The 21,893-nt window shown below is 40.7% G+C and overlaps 2 protein-coding genes across 3 annotated transcripts in view; one reads left to right on the forward strand and one right to left on the reverse strand.

Annotated features, from left to right (window-relative positions):
• The window catches only part of ESCO2 (establishment of sister chromatid cohesion N-acetyltransferase 2), a 769,905-nt gene extending 763,533 nt beyond the window's left edge, over positions 1-6,372 (reverse strand). For both annotated transcript variants that reach the window (XM_044062679.1, XM_044062678.1), the window contains exon 1: positions 6,261-6,372. The gene's annotated coding sequence lies outside the window, so the exon portion shown is untranslated. The remainder of the gene's footprint in view (positions 1-6,260) is intronic.
• An 8,565-nt stretch (positions 6,373-14,937) lies between these two features.
• Positions 14,938-21,893, forward strand: part of LOC122794953 (N-acetyltransferase ESCO2-like) — a 96,538-nt gene continuing 89,582 nt past the window's right edge. Inside the window, exon 1 of the mRNA XM_044063547.1 lies at positions 14,938-15,032. Coding sequence (XP_043919482.1) covers positions 15,022-15,032 — 11 coding nt within the window. The 5' untranslated portion in view covers positions 14,938-15,021. The remainder of the gene's footprint in view (positions 15,033-21,893) is intronic.

Below are 21,893 nucleotides of genomic sequence, written 5' to 3' on the forward strand. Positions count from 1 at the left end.
CATAGCAACGTCGGACCCAGCCGCCCATGCCGCTCCTTTGGTGGCATGAGAAAGGAGTCGCATAGATGTGTTGGTATCGGCTTTCAGAGAGGGCATACGCTTAGAGAATGTGCATTTTTTTCTCTGGCGACATGGACTCCAGGGGAGACGCAGTGAACTCTTTGATCAGGTCACGCTGCACTCAGGTAACATGGGCCATATAGTTCAGCTCCCTTATACAAAAGGTGGCTGAAGCATAAGTCTACTTTCCCACCAGTCCATCATCCTAGACTCTCGGTCCGGGGGATGGACTGTGGAACTCTCCTGAGCCAGTTCCTTCTTCGTGGCAGCCGCTACCACAACGGCATCCACTGGGGACTCATTGATCCAGCTCGGTCTATCTAACGGGTAGCTCAAAATTTTATCTGGACATTAAGTAAAGAAAGGGGACAAAGATGTACCTAAAAACTAAGCATGCACACACAGAAAAAAAACCCGAAACTATCCTACCAGCCTGGAGTTCAAGGGATCACGTTGTAGGAAAAGCCACAGCAAATGAGATCTGAGGGAAGGAAGGAGGTATTATGGGTAAGGGGAGAAGCTTGGAGCTTGGATATGATGCTGGTAAAACTGCCATCTTGGATCCGGTCCGGATCCGAAACCCACAGGTTGATAACCAAATGAAGTCAACTACTTCAGATTATATATTTACATATATACACAGCAAAATGTCATAACAGAGCTACAAAAATAATCAAGGATCCTATACACTCTGCTTATGAATGTTCAAGTGCTTGTTGTATGGCAGAAGATCCCCCAGCGTGTACTGTAAAACGCCGAGGTTCAGAAACATCTTCTCTCAGGCAGGGAGGCTTTTGAACTTTGACAATAATCTCAGGGAAGCCAGACACAGACAAGCTATGGGACAGCCAACTCTATTGGTGGAAATAAATGAGAGTTCAGATTCTAATCATAAACAATACATAAGTGGCAGGGAATAATCAGTATTATACTAACTAGATCCTCTCATTTCTGTGAGGATTGCACAGTGCAGTAGGAACTTGTGTAATAAGAAATCATTCAGCTACTAAAAATTATAGATAAGGTAACTGAGGTAACATGTAGCAGAATAACCTATTTAATGTGAAATGATGAATATGTCTACGTTGTATGTATTACTGCATGTATGTATATATCTTCTCAATTCGAGCCTGATGCACGCAATTTCATTCAGATTGCATTTGTGTAGGCTAAATACCAATAAAATTTACTTTGACATGACTATGACACACACACACACACACACACACACACACACACTGTATGGCTATCTCCATTCAAAACGTTTGATGTTTCAGAACTTTGATCTTATGGTCTTGGCCTTTAGAAGTTTGACGTTTTTAAACTTCTAGCTTCTGAAAGCGATCTGTGCGCACACACGAACGGACAAGCACATATGCACACACACACACACACACACACACACACACACACACACACACACACACACACACACGTATAACATACAACTGTCTTAAGAAGAATAAAAAAAAGTTATGTACTCACCATAACGTTCCATCAGAACAGTTCTACTTCATTTGTCTTCAAACTGTGGGTACTGGATCCGTATCGGATCAGAGTCGGCAAATTCGCTAGCATCTGCTCCGAGCTCCACGCTCCTCCCCTAACACAATACACCTCCACTACCTTCCAACCCCCAGATAGAGTTTGCTGACCCATACACTGAGAACCCGACCTGAAGAATACTTATGACCTAAAACTGCAGCCAACAGGCTGCTCGTATGATAAGGTCAGGGGGAAGGAGGGAAGGACAGTTGAAGACAAATGAAGTAGAACTACTCAGATGGAACGCTATAGTGAATACATAACTTCTTTATCTGAAGTAGTTTACTTCATTTTGTCTTCAACCTGTGGGACAGAGTGCCCAGCTACTAAACTCCTGGGTGGCCCTCATGGAAGGATATTTCGGAGCACTGCGGAACCAATGGATGGATGCTCTCCTTCTAGAAGTCGAATCTAATTTGTAGTGAGAAATAAAGGTATGAGATGAGGACCAAGTAGCTGCAGAACAAATATCATCAAAGGAGACTCTACACCAAAAGGCCACAGAAAAAGAAGTTATGTACTTACCATAACGTTCCATGTGAAGTGTTCATCTCGCCTTTGTTCTTACACACGGGTTCAGAGCCGATCCTCGGCTCCAAGTCGGCCGCATCACAAGCTCTGCATCTTAGAGAAGCTCGAGACCAGACTATATCCCATGATCCTCCCTGCTATCCCTCAGATCTAGTTTGCAAGAAACATGACCGTCCGCCATCAACTGCTCTAAAAATCCACATTCACACGTCTAACAATGAACACCATAGAACTATAACACATAATGTTATAGGGGTGGTGAAGCATATCCTACGGAGGACACAGATCAATTAACCCACAAGAGGAAAAGGATCCCATTCCAGACTCTAGTCTTACCAGTTCTTCCATAATGTGGAGGGGGAAGGAGGGAGGGGATGTAAGAACAAAGGCGAGATGAACACTTCACATGGAACGTTATGGTAAGTACATAACTTCTTTATGTGAAAGTGTTCAATCTCGCCGTTTGTTCTTACACATGGGTAGCGTCCCTAGCTCCATTACCCTGGGTGACTCATGGAAGAACGTTCCTGAGCACAGTGGAACCAAAGGATGTCCTGTCCTTAGAGGCACTGTCCACCTTGTAATGATTGATAAACGTATGAGGTCTTGCCCACGTTGCTGCTGCACAAATCGTATTCAATGGTAAGCGAGCTGCATGAGCTAAGGCAGTAGAAACGGCCCTAGTAGAATGAGCCTTAGGCTTGAAAGGCAGAGGCTGATTCGAAATAGAATACACAAAGTCTATACAATCGGAAAGCCATTTAGACCAGGTACATTTTGTGACTGCCATGCCCTTCCTGTTGTCTGCAAATGAAACGAACAGCTGATCTGATTTCCTGTGATCTTTAGTCCTATCTAGGTGAAATCTCAGTTGCCTATGTACATCCAACTTGTGCAGCATATATTCCAATTTGTTTGAATGATTCTTGAAAAACATCGGAAGTTCTATGGACTGGTTAATATTTAAACACAGAACATACCTTGGGGAGAAATGACGGGTTTGTGCGCAAGGAAACTCTGTCCGGGTGGAAAATCAAGTACGGTGGCCTGACTGATAATGCTTGTAGCTCTGAGATTCTTCAAGCTGAAGTGACAGCAATATGAAATAGCGTCTTCCACGACAAGAACTTTAGGAGACAGGATGAAGCTGGTTCGAAGGGTGGTAACATCAGTTGTGACAACAATAAGTTCAAATTCCATGGGAAAATTGGCTCCCGAATGGGTGGACGAAGGTGGAAAGTTCCCTTCATAAAGGCCTTGCAAAGCCTGTGAGACATAATAGAAGAGCCCCCTTCACCAACATGGAAGTTAGATATGGCCGCCAGCTGTACTCTTATAGTGGAAGTAGAGGCCCCTTCGTGAAAGAGTAAGGATAAAAATTCCAAAACTTTGTGTAGCGGAGCTACCAAGGGATCTATATGTTGACCTGACGCCCAACATACACAAGTTTCCATTTGCTCCTGTAAAGTTTTCTGGTGGAAGCTTTATGAGAGGCAACCAGAATGTGTTGTACTGCCGGAGAGAAAAGATCTGACCTGGCTAAACAGGGAAGCGGAGCAGCCAAGCTGTCAGTTTGAGGGAATGAAGGGATGGGTGAGGAACTCCCGATGAATGAGTCAATAGATCTGGCACTGGGTCCGAATCCAAGGTTCCTCCATCTGATGGGCTCGAAGAAAGGGGAACTATATCTGCCGAGGCCAGAATGGCGCTATGAGGATTATCATCCTTTCCAGATTCTTGGCTTGCTGTAGAAATTTGGGTATCAACGAGGCAGGAGGAAATGCATACAGGAGACCCGGGGGCCAATCGTGCACCAGTAGGGCAAAGTAGCTTCTGCATTTGGCATTCAACGGGGATGCAAATAGATCGCAGCAAGGCTGGCCCCATCTGCGGAAAATCCTTTCCGCCACTTGCGGTTTGAGGGACCACTCGTGAGGTAACAGGATGGCTCTGCTCAACCTGTCCGCAATGACGTTGGATGACCCTGGGATGTGCGTTGCCACTAGAAAGTGACCCGTGGACTCCGCACATTGCCAAATTCTCAGGGCCTCTCTGCATAATGGGTAAGACCTGGTTCCCCCTTGTTTGTTTATGTACCAGACCACAGACATGTTGTCCGTCTGAACTGCTATTGTTCCTAGAGGTAAGAATGCGTGGAAGTGTTGCAACGCTAGAAACACCGCTCTCAACTCCAGAACATTGATGTGCAGATTGTACTCCAGATTGGACTATTGCCCTTGGACTGTTCTTCCCTGAAAAAGTCCCCCCCACCCTATCAGAGAAGCGTCCGTGGTTATTGTGGCTGTAGGGTTGGGAAGGACAAATGGGCGACCTATCGTGAGATCCTGACTGTTTATCCACCATAGAAGATCCCATTTGCAAGAGTCTGTTATCAATATTTTGTGTGATAAGGGTAGCTGCTGGAACGACCATTGCACGAAAAGCAGCCATTGAAGGACACTCATGTGCATTCTGCCCATAGGAACTGCAATTAGAGAGGCTGCCATCATGCCTAGAACCTTTAACACTAGCATGGCCGGAGCTTTCCTGTTCTGAAGAAGAGCAACCTGTTCCCTGAGGGCTGACGCTCTTGCTAGCGAAGATTTATCCGAGTTAGCCTTGTATCTAAATCTGCTCCGATAAATGAGATATGCTGTGAGGGCGATAAGGCAGATTTTTTGAAATTGAGAGAGATCCCTAAATGGGAACAAAAGTAGACTGTGTAGTCCCTGGCCTGTACAAGACGATGCTCGGTGCTCGGTGGTGGCGGTAAGGAGACAGTCGTCTAGATACGGAAACACTCGGAATCCTTGCCGTCTCAAGTGAGAAGCCACTACTGCCATGCATTTGGTGAACACCCTGGGGGCTGAGGTGAGACTGAAGGACAGCGCTCGAAACTGAAAATGACTGGCTCCCAGCCGGAAGCACAGGTAATCTCTGGACAGCCTGGCCATTTTGATGTGGTAGTACGCGTCCTTGAGATCTATAGAGCACATCCAATCGTCCTTCTGTAAGAAGGGAATGATCGACTGTAGCGTGACCATCCAGAACTTTTCCTTCCTCACGAAGGTGTTGAGTTTGCAGAGATCCAAAATCGGTCTCCAGTCCCCTGTCTTTTTTGGAACTAAAAAGAACCTTGAGTAAGTTCCGGATCCTCTTTGGTCCGCCGGGACTGGCTGGATGACTCTCTTTTCGAGCGGCTGCTAGATCTCGCAGATGGGGTGGCACATCTGGAAATTTCTTTTGTTGGGGTGGGGTAGACATAAAGGGAATTTTGTATCCTCTGGTAACTATGCTTTTTACCCAAGAATCCGAGGTAAGATTTAGCCAGGTGTGTGGGTATAAAGCCAAGCGACCCCCGACTGCCTCCAGAGCAGGACAGTCGGGCCTCCTTTCAGGAGTGCTGGAAGGGCTTCCCAGGGACTGTATCCCTGTCGCCCTGATTTTGCGGACCCCCTCTGCCACCTGGGCGGCGTCTTCCATCCCCCCCCCGCCTCTGGAGGGGGCATCACCCTGTGTGGCTTGGAAAGATCCCAGAGTCTTACGGAACCACATTTTTCCGCCTCTTTGCCCTTTGGGGTACGGTCTAGTGAGAGAGACACACAGACAGAGAGACACACACAGACAGAGAGACACACACAAAAAGAGAGAGGGAAGCGCGTGCATTTACAGCTATTCTGATTTCATGAGAGTTCATCAAGAGACACTACAAAGAATTTTAAACATGGTAGAGAGTATTGTATAACATTCCAACATGAGACAGCTGGTTTTCCAAACAAGACTGGAGGACAGATGCAGCCAAATAAATTTGTTTTATTAAAACAGCAATCTTCAAAGTGATACTCTTAAAGTCACTAATTTCCTTACACTTATCTGACCTGTGAATCAACCTGGTCAACAGTACTTTTCTCAGGAGGATAACTCATTATGCAATTTTTAGTTTTTTAGAGTAAGAAAAATCTGGTCAGGAAGGAAGTGAAGTTTACACTCCACTCCACTCATAATCAACTGGCCAGGAATCTTACATTAGCTTGAGCTGACATAAGATCAAGCAGATGAGATGCCTGCATAGTGCTTACTCAAAAATGAAATTTGGCCAGTAATACAATAAAACACTTGTGTACCTTTTTCTTCTTCTTCTTTTTCTACAATTTCTTCAACTATTTCTTCAAAATGATTTTCATCATCCAGCCCATAATCAGAAACTGATTCAACACCGATATCAGAGAGCTACAGAAAAAAATGCAGTCATGTAATCCATGCTATAATCATTTACATGCAACAAACTCCACAAGTGATTTAGGATATTCCTTACCCTAAACAGATATATTTTTGTCTAACTGCCCTTTAAAGTTAACATGTAATCAAGATCTGTCTGCATCATTAAGCGACCAATGGTATTCATACAGCACATTTCCAAGTATATCCCCCACGTACTGATAGTCATGATTCTGAAACAAAAAGAAAAGATAAACTGCTATAACATTACAGTTTTTCCAATACCTCTGTGGCAAAACTGTCTTACAAGACATTAGGAGGTCGAGAAGCCACAGTCAACAACTAGCTTGCCTTCTACTGCAACAGAAAGTAAGCTAATCGTAGAGCAACAACTTGAATAAAGTTTTCTAAACCCAAAATGTTCCCCAGGCCTACAGTACTGTTAGTGTAAAAAGCTGGATTTGAACTGATGATCAACCTTCAAAGACAGAAATTATTACTGATAAGCAAATGGCAAATTACAGCAATGCTGCAGAGAGGTTAAATGTGAAGATGGGATCTACGAGAGAAGACAACAATGTGTGGAAGACTGAGGCAGAGAAAAAGGGGGTGACAGACAAGGATGGACAAACAGCATTACTGAATAAATGGATATGAATTTGCAAGAGCTTAAAAACTACGGACATAAAGACCTATGTTTTTTCAGTTCATCTTGTCATAAAGCTCAGCACAATACTAACCAACAGCATAATTATTACTAATTTTAATTTATTTCTAACCTCAAATGAGCTCATGAGGGCAAAACATCCTGATATGATCTTATTTATTTCAAATGCTACTTTTTTTGCTCGCACTTTACTGTGACAGCACAGTTCATGAGAGTCTATCTAGTCTTTCCTGTCATGTAACAATTACATTTACTTAGAACAGAAGCAGTGAAAAATATCAATAAGTTTGAGAATACTCAATTAAGTGCCGACGACTGTTTTTCAGAGTGTCTTATATATACACAGTGAGGGATTATAATAGGGACAAAACAAGTAGTCGCCCCAGATCTGTAGCCAACCTACAAAACAATTTAATAAAAAAGTGTGCATGCACAGTACTGGCAATGTGACACTAATTTTGTTTTATTTAGGTTCACCTAAAAGTAAATAAATAAGCCCCCTTCCCAGCAATCCTCTCTCTTGTGACAAAACTTTGTTTGTTGCTTCTCACAATTCATTGTGAAAGCAAAGAGCAGAAAGACAGGGAATATTACATTTTAGTGTAGTGGAGATGAATGGATGGCTGTGGATGGTTGCAATAAACGAAAGTTATGTACTTACCACAACACTAGATCAAAGTCATCTTCTTCTGTCAGTCTCATCTTGGGGGTTATTAGAACCAGGCCCAGCATTTCAGAGTCCTCAGCCCTGAAGCTCCATCTCCTCTCTCATAATGCCCCGTGTACCTAATCTGCTCAAATCTAGTTTGCCCCAACAATTTTTTGAAATAAATATTACGCCCAGGAACTGCTTCAACGCAGCTCCCCAAACAGAAACCAAGAATTACACCAGACAGGCTCGACAACAGACTTTGGACTACCTGCAAGGTCCACCAAGAGCAATACAAAACCAACAACGATTTGGAAGGGGGGGTTGAGACTGATGGAAGAACATAACATGGATCTAGCTTTATGTTAAGTACATAACTCACGTACCAGATGTTTTTTTTTTCTCTCTCAACCTGTGAGACAGTTTCCAAACTGACAGTCAGGTGGTATCAGGAGAGAATATTCTCCAAAACAGTGATGCCAAAAAAGGTCCTGGATCTAGACTGAATGCCTAGTTTATAATGGGAGACAAAGGTGTGAGAGAGTGTTAGTCCAGGTAACAGGTGCACAATCATCATCCAGAGATGTGCAGCTAAAAACAGTTGTTGTAGTAGCTACTGCCCTAGCAGAGTGGGCTTTTAGCTTAAAAGGAAGGGATCAAACTTTCATGGTATAAACAAAGGATATGCAGTTGGAAATCCATCCAGACAAGGTCACTTTGGAGACTGGTTTTCCAAGCTTAGCTTTAGAAAAAAAAAAAAAAGACAAATACCTACACTGATTTCCTAATGTGTTTGGTCCTGTCCAGTGTCTCAATTGGCGATGGAGAAACAATGAAGCATATATTCACCCTTGTTACTGAAATTTGGAAAGAAGAGTGGTAACTGAACTGATAGAGTCTACTCAAATGCCAGCTTAGGAAGAGTGGTCTTGTCCGCAAGGAAACTCTGGGAAAATTAGTTAAAGTGGCATGTAGGACAAGACTCCCATGTCCTAAAACTCTTCTGGCTGAAGTTACTGGAACTAGGAAAACAGATTTCCATGAGAGAAACTTTAAATCTACATAAGCATATGATTCAAAAGAGGCCCTGGTCAAAGCTTGGAGGAGAAGGGAGCAAATCCCACAGGGGAACAGGATTCTGTTACTGAAGTCAGAGCAAAAAAGGTACCCTAGAAATGCTATTGACCATCTTAGAGAAGCAGTCAGTAGCTGACCATGACTGATGTGAAAATCTGAGATGGCCACAAACTGGAATAAATAGAACCGGATTAAAAAAGACCAGATAGTAAACCTAAAATGATGTCTAGAAGGGCTGAAGAAGGATCCAGTCCTTTGGAAATAGCTCAGATAGAACGTTTTCTCCACTTACTACCATATACCTTTATGATAGTGGACTTCTGAGAAGGACATAACAACCCTTTTCAAAAGCTTGTGATCTCTAACCATCACTGGAATTAGATGAACCAAGTGGTCAACCTGAGGGATTTCAGATTCAGAGGAGGCTGACCTGACAGATGGAATAGCAGCTCTGGAACTGGGTCCAGGACCTAAGGAGGATGTGTTAGGAGGAGGGCAGAGGAAGGGGAACCAAACTTGTCTGGGTCAGAAAGGAGCAAGGTGGGTTGCCATCACACTATAATGAGCTGCTTTCTGCAGAAACTTCATCATCAAGGGGGTTGAGGGTAAGCATACAAGAGCTACAGAAATCTTGCTGTGTGAGTTTTTCTTGACAAGAAATTTTCAAACGCGAGAAGAGAAATGATTTAAAAGCAAGGAAAACAAATTTCTAAACAAAAAGTACCATTCTGTTTCATTCAAATCCAATATAATACGTAATAGCCGACTAATGTGTAGCAGACTACGCTGAAACAACCTAATTCATATTTACTTTTTGATTTATTGCTATTTAAGCAGGTTAGACCAGCTGAGCCAGGGGCCCATTTTCAGTGGAGACCCAAGGAGAAAATCTCCATAAAAGTAACAATTATTCAAAAGTTACAAAGATATAATCAACAGAGAACATAAGCCTACTTAACAAGTAATAGCATGACATAAGTCGATTAACAGCTAACAAATTTATAAATATTAAATATTAAAAAAAGACAAGTGTGAAATTCAGTGGACTACATACACGAGGTCATTCCAATGTACAAAGAGTCAATAGCAATATAAGAGCCCCTTTTTTGAAGCATTTAAAAATAGGAAAGAGGGAAAAGTAACAGAAGGTGCAGGGTATATGCGGAAAAAAAAAATTATGTAGATAAGAAGGGCGAATAAATCAAGTGGGGGGTTGACAAGCACAGGACCACATCTTTTGCAGATAGAGTTCAAGTTCTTGTTTGTTTGAACAGTTATTTTTGAGGAGTGCTTCTTATATTGAGAGGGAGTATGTTCTAAGCATGGACTATGGAGTATTTATAAAGGGACTTTCCAATGTTGTTATTGGGTTTGTATATGTCAAAGAAGTGTTTGCTCGTAGTACGGAGGTGGAGTTGGGGGTTATAGTAGGACATTAGATTAGAGATGGAGGGACAGAAAAAGGGATCATTCAGGATAGAGTGTGCAATATGTAGTTGAGAAAGAAGTAGTTGTTTATGGAATTCAGGTCACTGAAGTGTCTTAAGGGCGAGGAGGTGATGAGATTTATATGGAAGACTGGAGGCAAATGTGGCTATTTTGTTATATGTTTGTTCCAGTTTGGAGAGAAGAGATGTTTGAATATTCTAAAGGATGGAGGCAGTGTAAAAAAGACAGGGTAGAAAGAGTGACTGAGCTAGGGAGGGTTTGGAGGAAGGTGTAAGAAATTTTTGATGGCGATAGAGAAGACCAAGTTTCTGATGGGTTGTTTTTATACATTGTTGGATATGTATATTGAATTTTAATTCAATGATTACGCCAAGTAGTTTGGTATGGGATTCAGATTTGATAGTGGTGTTGTTGAGGGAGGTGATAGAGGAGGGGGCTTTGTGTAGAGCAAGTGTTTTAGGAAGGAAGAGGAGGACGTTTTTTTTTTGGATTTAGTACGAGTTGATTATCAGAAAGTCAGATTTCGACAGAGAAGGTGTGTTGAGTGAGAGCTAGAAGTTCAGGAATGCTGTGGCCAGAGGTGATGAGAGTGGAATCGTCGGCATATTGTAGAAGTGATGAGAGGTTAGTAGCAGAGTGAAGTTTGTTAGCGAAAATATTGAACAGGAGGGGGCCAAGGATTGATCCTTAAGGGAACACCGGTGTTCACTGGGAAGAAAGGGGGAGGACAGTTTACCATCACATGGAATGCTGCCTGCCAGAAAGGTAGCTAGAAAACCAGTTAACAGAGGAGGTAGAGAGATGAAGATCAAAAAGTGTAGTTAGAAGTTTGGAATAGGAGACAGTATCAAAGGCCTTAGAGCAAGGAATAAACAGGAGACAATCAAATTATTGTCATGGGCTTCAGCTACTACTTGGGTGAAAGTAGTGCAGTGGCTGTACTATGGTGGGGTCTAAAGCCACGTTGGGTGGGAGTTAGGAGGTTGTTGTCCAGAATGTATTTGAGTAACTGAGTATGGATGCACTTTTCCAAACTTTTGGATAGGAAAGACAGGATGGCAATGGGTCTGAAGTTAGAAGGATAAGCAGAGTTTCCACCTTTGTGGAGAGGGACTGTATAAAAGGATTTCCATATGGCTGGGACATGGGCTTCAGAAATGGAACACTTGATAAGTATAGAGACAGGTTAAACAATAGACTATGCAGCAACTTTAAGAAAGTAGGGGGGTAGTTGGTCAGCAGAAAGTGAGCAAGATTTAAGTTTATTTAGGAGAGATTTAATAATGGAAGTGAGTGGAAAGTGAAAGCATTGGGGAGGATTTTGTTATGAGGTGAAGGAGAGGGTGAGTTAGAAGTATTATTTTGTGTAAGTTTTTGGATTGTTTCTATGAAATAGTTGTTAAGAACAGTGGCAGTTTCAGTAGCAGTGTTGTATGGGAAAGGGTTGGGAGTAGATGGATTGTCAGGGTGAAGCAGGTTATTCATGGTAGTCCAGAAGTTCTTTGAATTTTTATGTGGGCTACATTGGCTAGAGCAGGAGAAAGCTTTTTCATCTTTGTTGACTAGTTTTTAGATCATGTTTCTGAGCTCTTTGTATCTTTGAAGAAGGATAGATTTGTTTTTAAGTCAGGCTTTCCAGGCACCACCTCTTTGTACATAATGGAGTGGGTCTGTTTTATGAACCAGGGGCAAAGTTAGATTTAATTCTGATTTTCCTAGAAGGGGCAGTTGAGTAGTGTGTGTCAAGGAAAATTTTATTAAAGGATTCTTCTGCCTCAATGAGAGGGAGGTGATATAGGAAAGATTATTTAATGCTAGAAAGTTTGGAGTTAAAATGTATCTGGGTCAAAGTGGGCAAGGTTTTGACATACTCTATGTATGATTTTTGGGTGAATCTATGGATATAGACAGAGTGGTCACTTAAAGAGTTAGAAAGTACGCCAGAGTTGTGATAATGGGTAGGATGTGAGGCAAGGATCCAGTGAAGGATAGGTCCAGGTAAGGAGCTTTTTTTAGTTCAAGTAGAGGTAGATATGTGTTGGTGAAATCCATGAAGGTTGAGACTGAGTAGGGGATGACGTAAACAGTTTAGACCAGTCTATGTTAACATCTCACAGCATAATGGTTTTGTAAGGGACAAACCGAGTGAGCCAGGACAAAATGTTCTCTAGGATAAAAATATCACCGGGGAGGGGGTATGTATATAGAGACGAAGGCAAATCTTCTGTGAGGGTTAAGGTGACAGTATACACTAAGGATTTTTGCAGGTGTAAAGCTAGACCTTTTTTTCCATATTTTTTTAATATATGGGAGCATGTGGATTATTATGTATGGAGAAAACAATATTTGGGGTAAAGAACATGAATTTACTTCATGACTGTCCCTTAAATAAGCAGCTGATGACAGATTTGATGTGCTAAAATATTTGAGATTATGAAGAGTCTGTCTTGACTAAACAGTAAGGAAGAGCCTCGAGGCTCCTGGCTCAGAAGGCATCAGAAGAGAAATCAACAACCTACTGCAGGAAGCTGCAGGGTGCCATCTTTAGACAAAGGATAAACAGAGCCCCAGACCTAGCCATGCATTAATGACACCACAGAGGAGGTTTTGAACTTTTACCTCACAAAGGTCAAACCATCTGTGTGGTATCATTCAAGCTGAAAGATGTGGCCAGTATTAAAACAATTCTGCTCTATCCTGTACATTTTGTCCAAAAACAGTTTTGGCTACATTAACCTAAATCCAGTAGAAAATAACTAATAATGCCCATCTTTCAAAACTGGCATAACAAAATGATTAGACACCATCTTCTCAGTATTTGGTCTTAAAATCTTACATATCCATGGAAATATCACAACCACATTTGAGCAGTATTAATGTCTTATTACTACTCCCATATAGGTGCATGCCATGTAATGTGCTGCTTCTGTATTCAGTGTAAGTACTGAAAATATTTATTCAGTGCTGGAAAGGGACGACCAATCCCAGTGAAGTAGTAATTTACCTGAAATAGCCAAAAGTTTAAGTCCACAACACTCACTCATGCAGTCCTCTAAACAATCCTCTTCCCTCCTCCACAGTAGACTTTCTGGCTTCGAATTAAACACAGGAGACTTTTGGTCTGAACAGTGGACCTAGCAAACGAGAAACCAACTCTGGAATTAAACACACAAACGAGGTGTTGGAGGATCCCTGTAGGACGGAATGCAATCACAATGAGTAATGGCGCAGCGGTAGCATTGTCGCCCCACAGCAAGAGGTTCTCTGGTTCGACTCTCTGCTGGGGTGCCTTCAGTGAGGAGTCTGCATGCCCTCCCAACGTTCGTGTGCGTTTCCTCCGGGTGTTCTGGTTTCTTCCCATAACTGCTCCTGGAGCATTTCTCCCCGGGCCTCAGCTGAAAACTGGTTTTGTTCCAAGTCGGACTTTCCGGTAAACAAATGTTAAATAAATAAGCAATAAATAAATAAATAAATAATAGGTGGTACTAACATGCAACAAGATGGTTATAATCAACAGGTGCATTAGTGAATGCAAAAGGAGGTCAGCCCCAACGATCCAGTAAGAAGTGAATAGTTTCCACAAAGGTTAGTAACCTATGGGAAACATTTGCAGAAAGCCAAGGATGTTCTTTTTAAGACAGTTTTATGAGGTGGCAAGGGAAACCAGGAAGGCAGACAGGTTCAAAGGAACAAAGGAAGTGTGAAATGTTGGGGTGGAAAGCAGGTAGGAGGTTCTTCAGATGGGGTGCAAACTAATCATCTTCTATAGCCTCAAAGATCAATTACTTCTAGTGGAATAAGACAGGGGAGTATTGACTCTCCTAATGGAAACGCCAGAAGGTCTGTAGGATCTAGTTTCAGTTTGAAGTTCCTAAGTTAGGGAATAGTTAAAGGAGACATAGAATAGGATAGAAGTACCCACCTACAATATGACAAAAAAAAACCATACCGACCCACTAACAGAAAAACACTGCAACACAGGTGTGATGCAATACCTTTTACTGGACCAACACAGGTTTTGCAATTACTTGAGCTTTTGAGATGACATGAATCCTTTGTCAGGCGTTATTAAGCTACTGATATTAGATACAGTGATTACATATCCACTTGTGCCTAGCAAGGGAAATAAATTATTTATTTTCATTGGCTAAAAAAATAAACCTTAAAAATGCTAGTGCGGCAAAAGTGTACAGCTCGGACTACACCTCAATAACAGACTGTGTGTGTGTGTGTGTGTGTGTGTGTGTGTGTGTGTGAGTGAGAGAGAGAGACAGAGAGAAAAACTGCAGAAGACTGGGTCATTCTCTGCTATAAAAATTAAAGTCTGGCATATTACATTTTAGTTATATTCATTCAGCATAGAAGAGAAAGCTGAGAGAGAGAGAGAGAGACTGCTCCGATATTTAATGGCAATAAAATGTCAACAGAAGAAATGCATAGGGAAATTAGTTAAATCCAGAGAAAGAAAAAATATATAATTTGTAAATTGTTAATCTAGCTAAACAACCTTTGTGAGACCTCCCAACAGTCCCGAATTACTCGGTTTTTACCGAGATTTGGGGTCCCAATAATGGGGTGCCACGATTCCCGAATGGCACCCCTTAATTTCCGATTTCTCCGTCTATTTTTTTTAGACTTTTTAATTTTCGCGCATTTGGGGTTGACGTCATCACGTGCGCGATGACGTCAGCTCCATCAGCCTGTCGGAATCGGAATTAAGCTCCAGGGACATGCGTGAAAGGCTGGGAGCGTCAGCGCGTCTTTTTGAATACTGTTGGAGGACTGTCTGCCGTCATGGATACTACTGCAGAGTTTTAAGCTGGATATGACTGCAAGGTACTGTTATGGCTTTAAGCTGGCTACAACTTACTGGGTTACTGCAGAGTTTCAAGGTGTCATCTGGGCAGATTCCGGCAGAATGGAGTTGACGGACTTGACGATATAGTTTTGCTTTAGGTAAGGTACTAGTGCCACTGCTGAAAACACAGAAAAACGGAGCCTGTTCCACCCTCGAAAAATCAAACCTTTTATTTTTAGCGCTTTTGGAAAGCTTAGTATCTTTCCTTCTGAAGATACTAAGCTTTCCGAAAGCGCTAAAAATAAAAGGTTTGATTTTTCGAGGGTGGAACACGAGGAAAGATACTACTAAGCTTTCTGAAAGCGCTAAAAATAAAAGGTTTGATTTTTCGAGGATGGAACACGAGGAAAGATACTACTAAGCTTTCTGAAAGCGCTAAAAATAAAAGGTTTGATTTTTCAAGGGTGGAACACGGCTCCGTTGCTTCGTTTTTCTGTGTTTTCAACAGTTTGTGTAGTCTTTTTGGTTACTAGTGTCACTGCTACCTCTGAGAAGAACTTCCCTTAATTTACATATTCTGAGTTTATCCATGTATACTAGAGTGTTTCGCAAAATGTTTGGATGATAGTGCATATTACATTGAAAGGCAGCTTTGTGAGTCTTTTCATGAGAAAATACAATCGTGCAGCATGCACGCGTGAATATTGTCTGAAAGCATTCGGCATCTAATCTTATTATCTGTTAATTATATCTGCAACTCACTAAAAGCATTTACGGAAAACTGAAGCAGTTTTGTTAAACTGCTTTGGAACCGGTATCCCTCTTCAGTGTTATGAACTTAACATGATCACAGTAGCCTGTCTGTTATGTCTTCTTTTTCTGGGTAGAATCTACTGATTTTTAAGCAGATTTCAGCCTTTTCTTTTTAAGACAGCAGTACTATTCCTTGTTAACAATAACTAGTGTTAAACTGTGTAATTGTAATGAGGTCATTTTTTTGCTGGTGGTCATGACAGGCAAGTGTAGCTCATAAAGGGCATCTATAATGAAATAGTTTATAGCTCTACAGCTGTATCTGTGTGTAATGTATTTATATATTTTCATTGCATACAATTTCTGCATTTGATTCTTAATAAATTATAAAATACTGTTGACATTTACCGAAGGGGGTTGTGTTGCTGAAGTGATTAATCTAGGTGTTAGACAGATTTACATAATCCTGTAGTACTGTTCATTTTTTATTTAGATTCTTCATCTTTTTTGTGTAGTTTACCTTGACTTACACAAGCTATATTTGTGTCTTTTATTTGCTTAAGTGTTAGCTTGCCCTGTTTCTTGCTTATGTCACTGCTCTGAAAGTGTGTGTGTGTGAAAATGCCCCCATTGAATGGAGGTAGTGGCTAGAAAGGCTCAAACCCTGTACCTTGGGTACAAGGTAAAAAAGAGCTTAAAGTCCCTAGCCACCAACACTTGTGAACTCATTCCTCATATTTTTGTTCTGATCCTCATTAAATCTGTGGTTTTAAGGATTTTTGTTGAATGACTGACTGAATTCACTAAATACTGATAGGCGTTTGAATTTCAGACTTACCATTTATTTTCTGAAGAATGTGAACACAAAACCATTCCAGCAATTTTCTAAGATCAGTTGTCCCTATGTTGGGGCTGTATTCTCGCATTATTGGCTTTGTCCAGGTTTTTTGTGCTAAGAGGTTGAGAGCTGTGGTGAGAATTGAGAACTGAATTCACTAAATTATAGCCATTTAAATTTCAGTTTAACTGACTTTCAAGAAGCTGATGATTTGGCATAGGGTATGTAGTGACTGTAGTGCACAGAGTCCTGGGTTCAAGATGATGAAATGCATGGTGGTAACCTTTTTTATTCTAGCAACTTTCCAAAATTATATAAGTGTCTCTGATTTTTGCCCCCCCCCCCACAACCAAAAAAAAAAAAATTGAAAATAAGTGCGAGAAGCTGTGTAAGCTGCCTATGGATTATATTACTGTCATTCTATTTATATATTTACACTTTTATGATGGAATTGTTCTTAACTGGGCAGTTTTTGCATTACTGGTTCATGATTTTGTTTCATTGCCTACTGGAAAAATGTTCAAACAATATATTTAAAATGTGATTGTGTGCAAGTAGACTTTTATGATTGAAATGTTTTGAACTGGGCAGTTTTGTCATTATTGGTTCATGCATTTTGTTTCATTGCCTGCCTACTGGTAAAATGTTCAAACTATAAATTGCACTATAACTTAAGTCTAACAAGTGTGCTGTATTATACAAGAAATATAATTTAATAAAGTCAGGAAAGTTCATCAAATAATGCATGTATGTTTCTTGTTTTGTGTGCAAGGGGCCTATGATTTGAAAACAGCCCAAAGATAATCTTTATCCATCACTGGCCAGATGCATTTTCTTTGGATGTGCAAATTACATTTCAAAGAGTGTGTGTGTCAGCTGCTTGTGCAGGAATACGAAGCATTGGTTAGATAGTGCTGTTGGAGGACTCGGCTTGGACCCTGGTCCAAGACCCAAACTTACAGCCATTTTATTGCATTAGTATACTTTAGATGTCAATTTCTGATTAAATAAATGAATGAATGAATGAAGAACTATGTCATTTATTGCCACAATAATGTACTTCAGTTTATTTTTAATTGCAATCAAATAAATAAAAGATAAAAAGCTACATTGACACATACATACATATCAGCTTTTGTCAGACACATAGCCATCCCACTGCAGCCCCACCTGTGTGTCTCCAAGTGTAAGTGCACATGAACACACACACACACACACACACACACACACACACACACACACACACACACACACACACACAGCACCACTCACAAATAGATAACTACCAACTACTGCAACTTTACTGACTCTCTTCTGACGGTGTAAATTTCATATCTGGTTGTGATCAAATGAATATTCAAATAAATAAATAACAAAAGTAATATATTTTGGCTCACTGGTAGCAGCATCATTATACAAAACAACCTTAGTCCAACTCCGACCATAAAGAAAAAGGCTTACTGATAATAACAATTAAAACACAAATTTATTAAAATGTTGTAAGTCTTTCGGCTTTTCCCGGTTAGGGGTCGCCACAGCGGAACTCCGGTCCGCTAATGATTGGTAGTTGATTTTTACGTCCCGATTTACATTCACGCATGTCTCCATGCAGAAGACGCTCTAGCTGAGAATAGAACCGGGCAGCGTCTGACTGTGAGGAGACAACAAAAACACATATATGCACATAAACAGTCACCCACACACTCAGTGAGTCAATCCACAGCTTGTTTTACTTTTTTTCAGGTTGTATCATGCACATTATCACGCAAGGCAGTAGATAATGGCTAGAACACTGCAATGTCTTCTAATATTAAAACAGTGGGATGACCTATCATAGCATAATTCCCTTGCTCTCCATTTAAGTAACACTCCTCAGAGGTGTAAATGTGGTAAACAGAGCCTAGTTGACTAAGCTGACTTTTTTCTTTTCCTCTTTTTAAAAACTGTAGGTGTATGCAAATTGCAAGGCAAGCACAGTAGCATGCATTATTGCTTCAAATCCAGACCCTATTTTCTGGGTTTGGAAAATGTCCTCCTTTCAGTCACCTCCTGCTGCAAGTTGTAATCCATACTAAAAGAATGGCTATTCCTATCATTAATTAGCCTAAGCATAAAAAAAAAAATTCTTCCAAAGTTACAATAACCACCTCTAAAAAGATCTCCCTTAACCTAACAACCAGTCTTGAACTAAGCTCTGCAGCAGGGCACATAATACAAACATAATCAGTTTCTTTCAAGTGCCCCTTCATTATAATTAAGCTACATATTGCCAAATTCAGTTCTAATAGCCATACATACCTTTGCAAAAAAAGGGAGAAAACACCACAAGGGTAAAAGTACCTCCAAGCAAAAATGTCCAAAATCAAATGTAGAAGAATGGCAGGTACTCCACAACAACAATCAAAGCAAACCACTGAGTAAAAAAATATATATAATCTTTATTTCATAAAGTAAGCGCTTTCGCGTCTCCAAGGATGCTTTTTCAGAGTTAAAACAATATTAAAGCACTCCAACTCCATTTAAATATGGTATCACTTCTAGTAAAAACCAATTGAATGCCTAATAGAAAGCACATGCTCTTAAAGCCACAATTCCAATATGTTCTATACTATATGCACATATATAAAAAACATATAATAGTGAGAGATAAAAGTATAAATTTGTGTATCAAGCAGTGGAATGTGTATCGAGCGGGGGGGGGGCAAAAACACTTGTATTGAGTTTCTACATACAGGAACTCAGCAATAGTACAAAATGTTAAAAAATGTATTAAAAAAAAAATATATATATATATATATATATATATATATATATATATATATATGTGTATATATATATATATATATATATATATATATGTTAAAAGCCTTGAAATATATATCTCTGCTATATATCTTATGTATGCTAATTCTCCAACTGTTAAAAAAAAGCACACAGTGCATACAAGGAATAATATAATCAAGAGAAACTTCCAGCAAAATAAGACATTCCATTTTTAGATAGAATCAAGAAACATATTATAAAATAAAATAAGGAAGACAACTACAGACAGATGCTCATATAGACAACAATACATATCAGTCAAACTTAATGTTTCTGAGCTCGATGCCTCGATCTAACAAAAATGGTTTCTCAATCAATGAGATACATAAACATACCTTTCTTTTTTCATCCAGCTTGCTCAGGCTGAAATTTGGAAACAAAAGTTGGACAGCAGCAGTCAGCACAATGGATTCATGGAAACAAACGTTGTCTATACTCACTCACTTTTGCACAGTCACTGAGCAGTCTGTCTTTCTCAACTTTTGGTAGCTCGTAGTAGCTGTAGCCTAACCAGCAGAACAAAACAAGGAACATGCAGCCTTATCACGCCCACCCACGCACAGGACTACGAGAAACTTTTGAAAAAAGGGTACATTTGTACGTATAAGCTAAGCGCACAGCCATGCAACATACGTGAAGTCACTCACCTCGTCTTGAAGTAGGATCGGAACGGTGGAACTGGAGGATCCCAACGGAGCTGTCAGTTTTAAATTGCCATCAGGATTTTTACAGCTTACAACGGGACCCAGGATTTCTGTGTTGATCTCGGGACAATCCCGCTGAAATAGGGACGTCTGCTAATCATGGCGCCAACATACAAACATAAGTGTTTTGCAACAAGTTGTCGATAAACTACCTACTCTCTATAGGTTATTTAGCTGCATTTTGTTCAGGTAAATGCTTAGTGGTTGCTGAAACCTGTGATCAAGCACATTTTTACATCGTTGCATTAGTACTTTGAAGACCGGCGCTCATGGTGTTAGTAATTTGCATGGTATAGCTTTCCCTTAGGGCATAATCGAAAGTGCCATTCAATCTCTCAGGTCAACGACTCCCGCCAGTAAGTAGTATGTACGACACTTTCCCCGAATTTGCTTGATCTGTTTTGTTTTTGTTATTTTAAAACTAGTGTAAGCAGATACATGTGTTATATATTTGTAGCTGGAGTGTTTATTCCGATCATTTACTACAACTTTATTATTTGTAATATTCTGCGTATAGAGTCAACATTCTGTGGTAAATTGTGACATCTGATAACATTATCTATCATAAACGAGTTGTGTTTAGCTGTAAATATTGCATTGGTGGTTTTATCTGATCGGGATTAACACGTGTAGGCTATAAGTTAATTTAGCTGAAATAACTTGTTTGTTTGGGGATGAGATGCTAGCCCATTTCAATACCCCTTTTGGTATTCTACAGTTGTAGTGGTACTTGCGACGTCATGGTTGTTTTTGTGAAATGTAAATCTGGTTTCAGAAAATCTGACATTTCTTCAGGGAGATATCACGAGAAGTTAATGGTTAACATAAGCAACCGTTGGCAAAAATACATTGCTGTGTGGATTCTGTGCTGTTCTTCCAGGGGAATAATCATTTAGTATTGTTACGTTCTTTTTAGGTTCATAGATTAGTACTAGGCTATCTACCCTTACGAGCCATTTGAAGCCTAATCAAGTATCCTTTGTGAGACTCAAACCCTGCACCTTCTGCTTGCAAGGCAAACACCTTAACCATTGGGCACCCTCCCAAATTTACCTTATTCTTTACTATGATTTTGTTTTTTTGCTAATACTGTGTATGTTCCTGAGTCCGTAGCTTGGGCTATTTTCTGCTCCCTCGGATTTTTGTGATCTCTTCGTGATTTGGGGTACTTGGATCACAGCACGTCTATTCCCGTTGGCGTAAGATGAAATGACCCCGTTCCCTGAAAAAGAGAGACTGAGAGATGATCACACCATGTTTAGGTTCATAGGTAGGTACTAGTGTCTGCCCGAAGGCATTTACAAGTCTAGCCAGAATATGTTGGCTTTTGTCACCCCCTTAGTTTAGTTCTCTGTGCCTCTGTCCAGCAGAGCTACTGAAGTGATCCCCGAGGTAAACTTTTTGTTTCCCATCCACTCGTCAAGGTTTCTCTTTAAGAGTTGGCGAGGAGCTCTGCCTAATGTAGAGTGGAATCTTGTTCCAAAGCATTGGAAGTCTCTGGGACAGGAATCTATCCCTCCAGCACTTCCTATCTATTGTTGTGGTGAAGTTTAGATCCCTAGAGCGTGTGGCTCGAGGGGCTATGGTTTTCTTTAGGTGGAGCATGTCCATCAATTCTGGGTTAGACATGGCCTTGTATGTCAGGCAGAGATCACCTCTGAGTAGGCAGTATGCAACAGAGTACACCTGGAGTTTCTTCAGTCTAGCTGCATAGGGCATCTGTTTGAGGCCAGTGATCCTCTTGGTGAGGTACTTCTGTGGTCTTTCCAGCTGTTGCAGGT

Source organism: Protopterus annectens, chromosome 2.part1 (genome assembly GCF_019279795.1).
Source record: "Protopterus annectens isolate FY-2018-M chromosome 2.part1, PAN1.0, whole genome shotgun sequence".
NCBI lineage: Eukaryota > Metazoa > Chordata > Ceratodontiformes > Protopteridae > Protopterus > Protopterus annectens.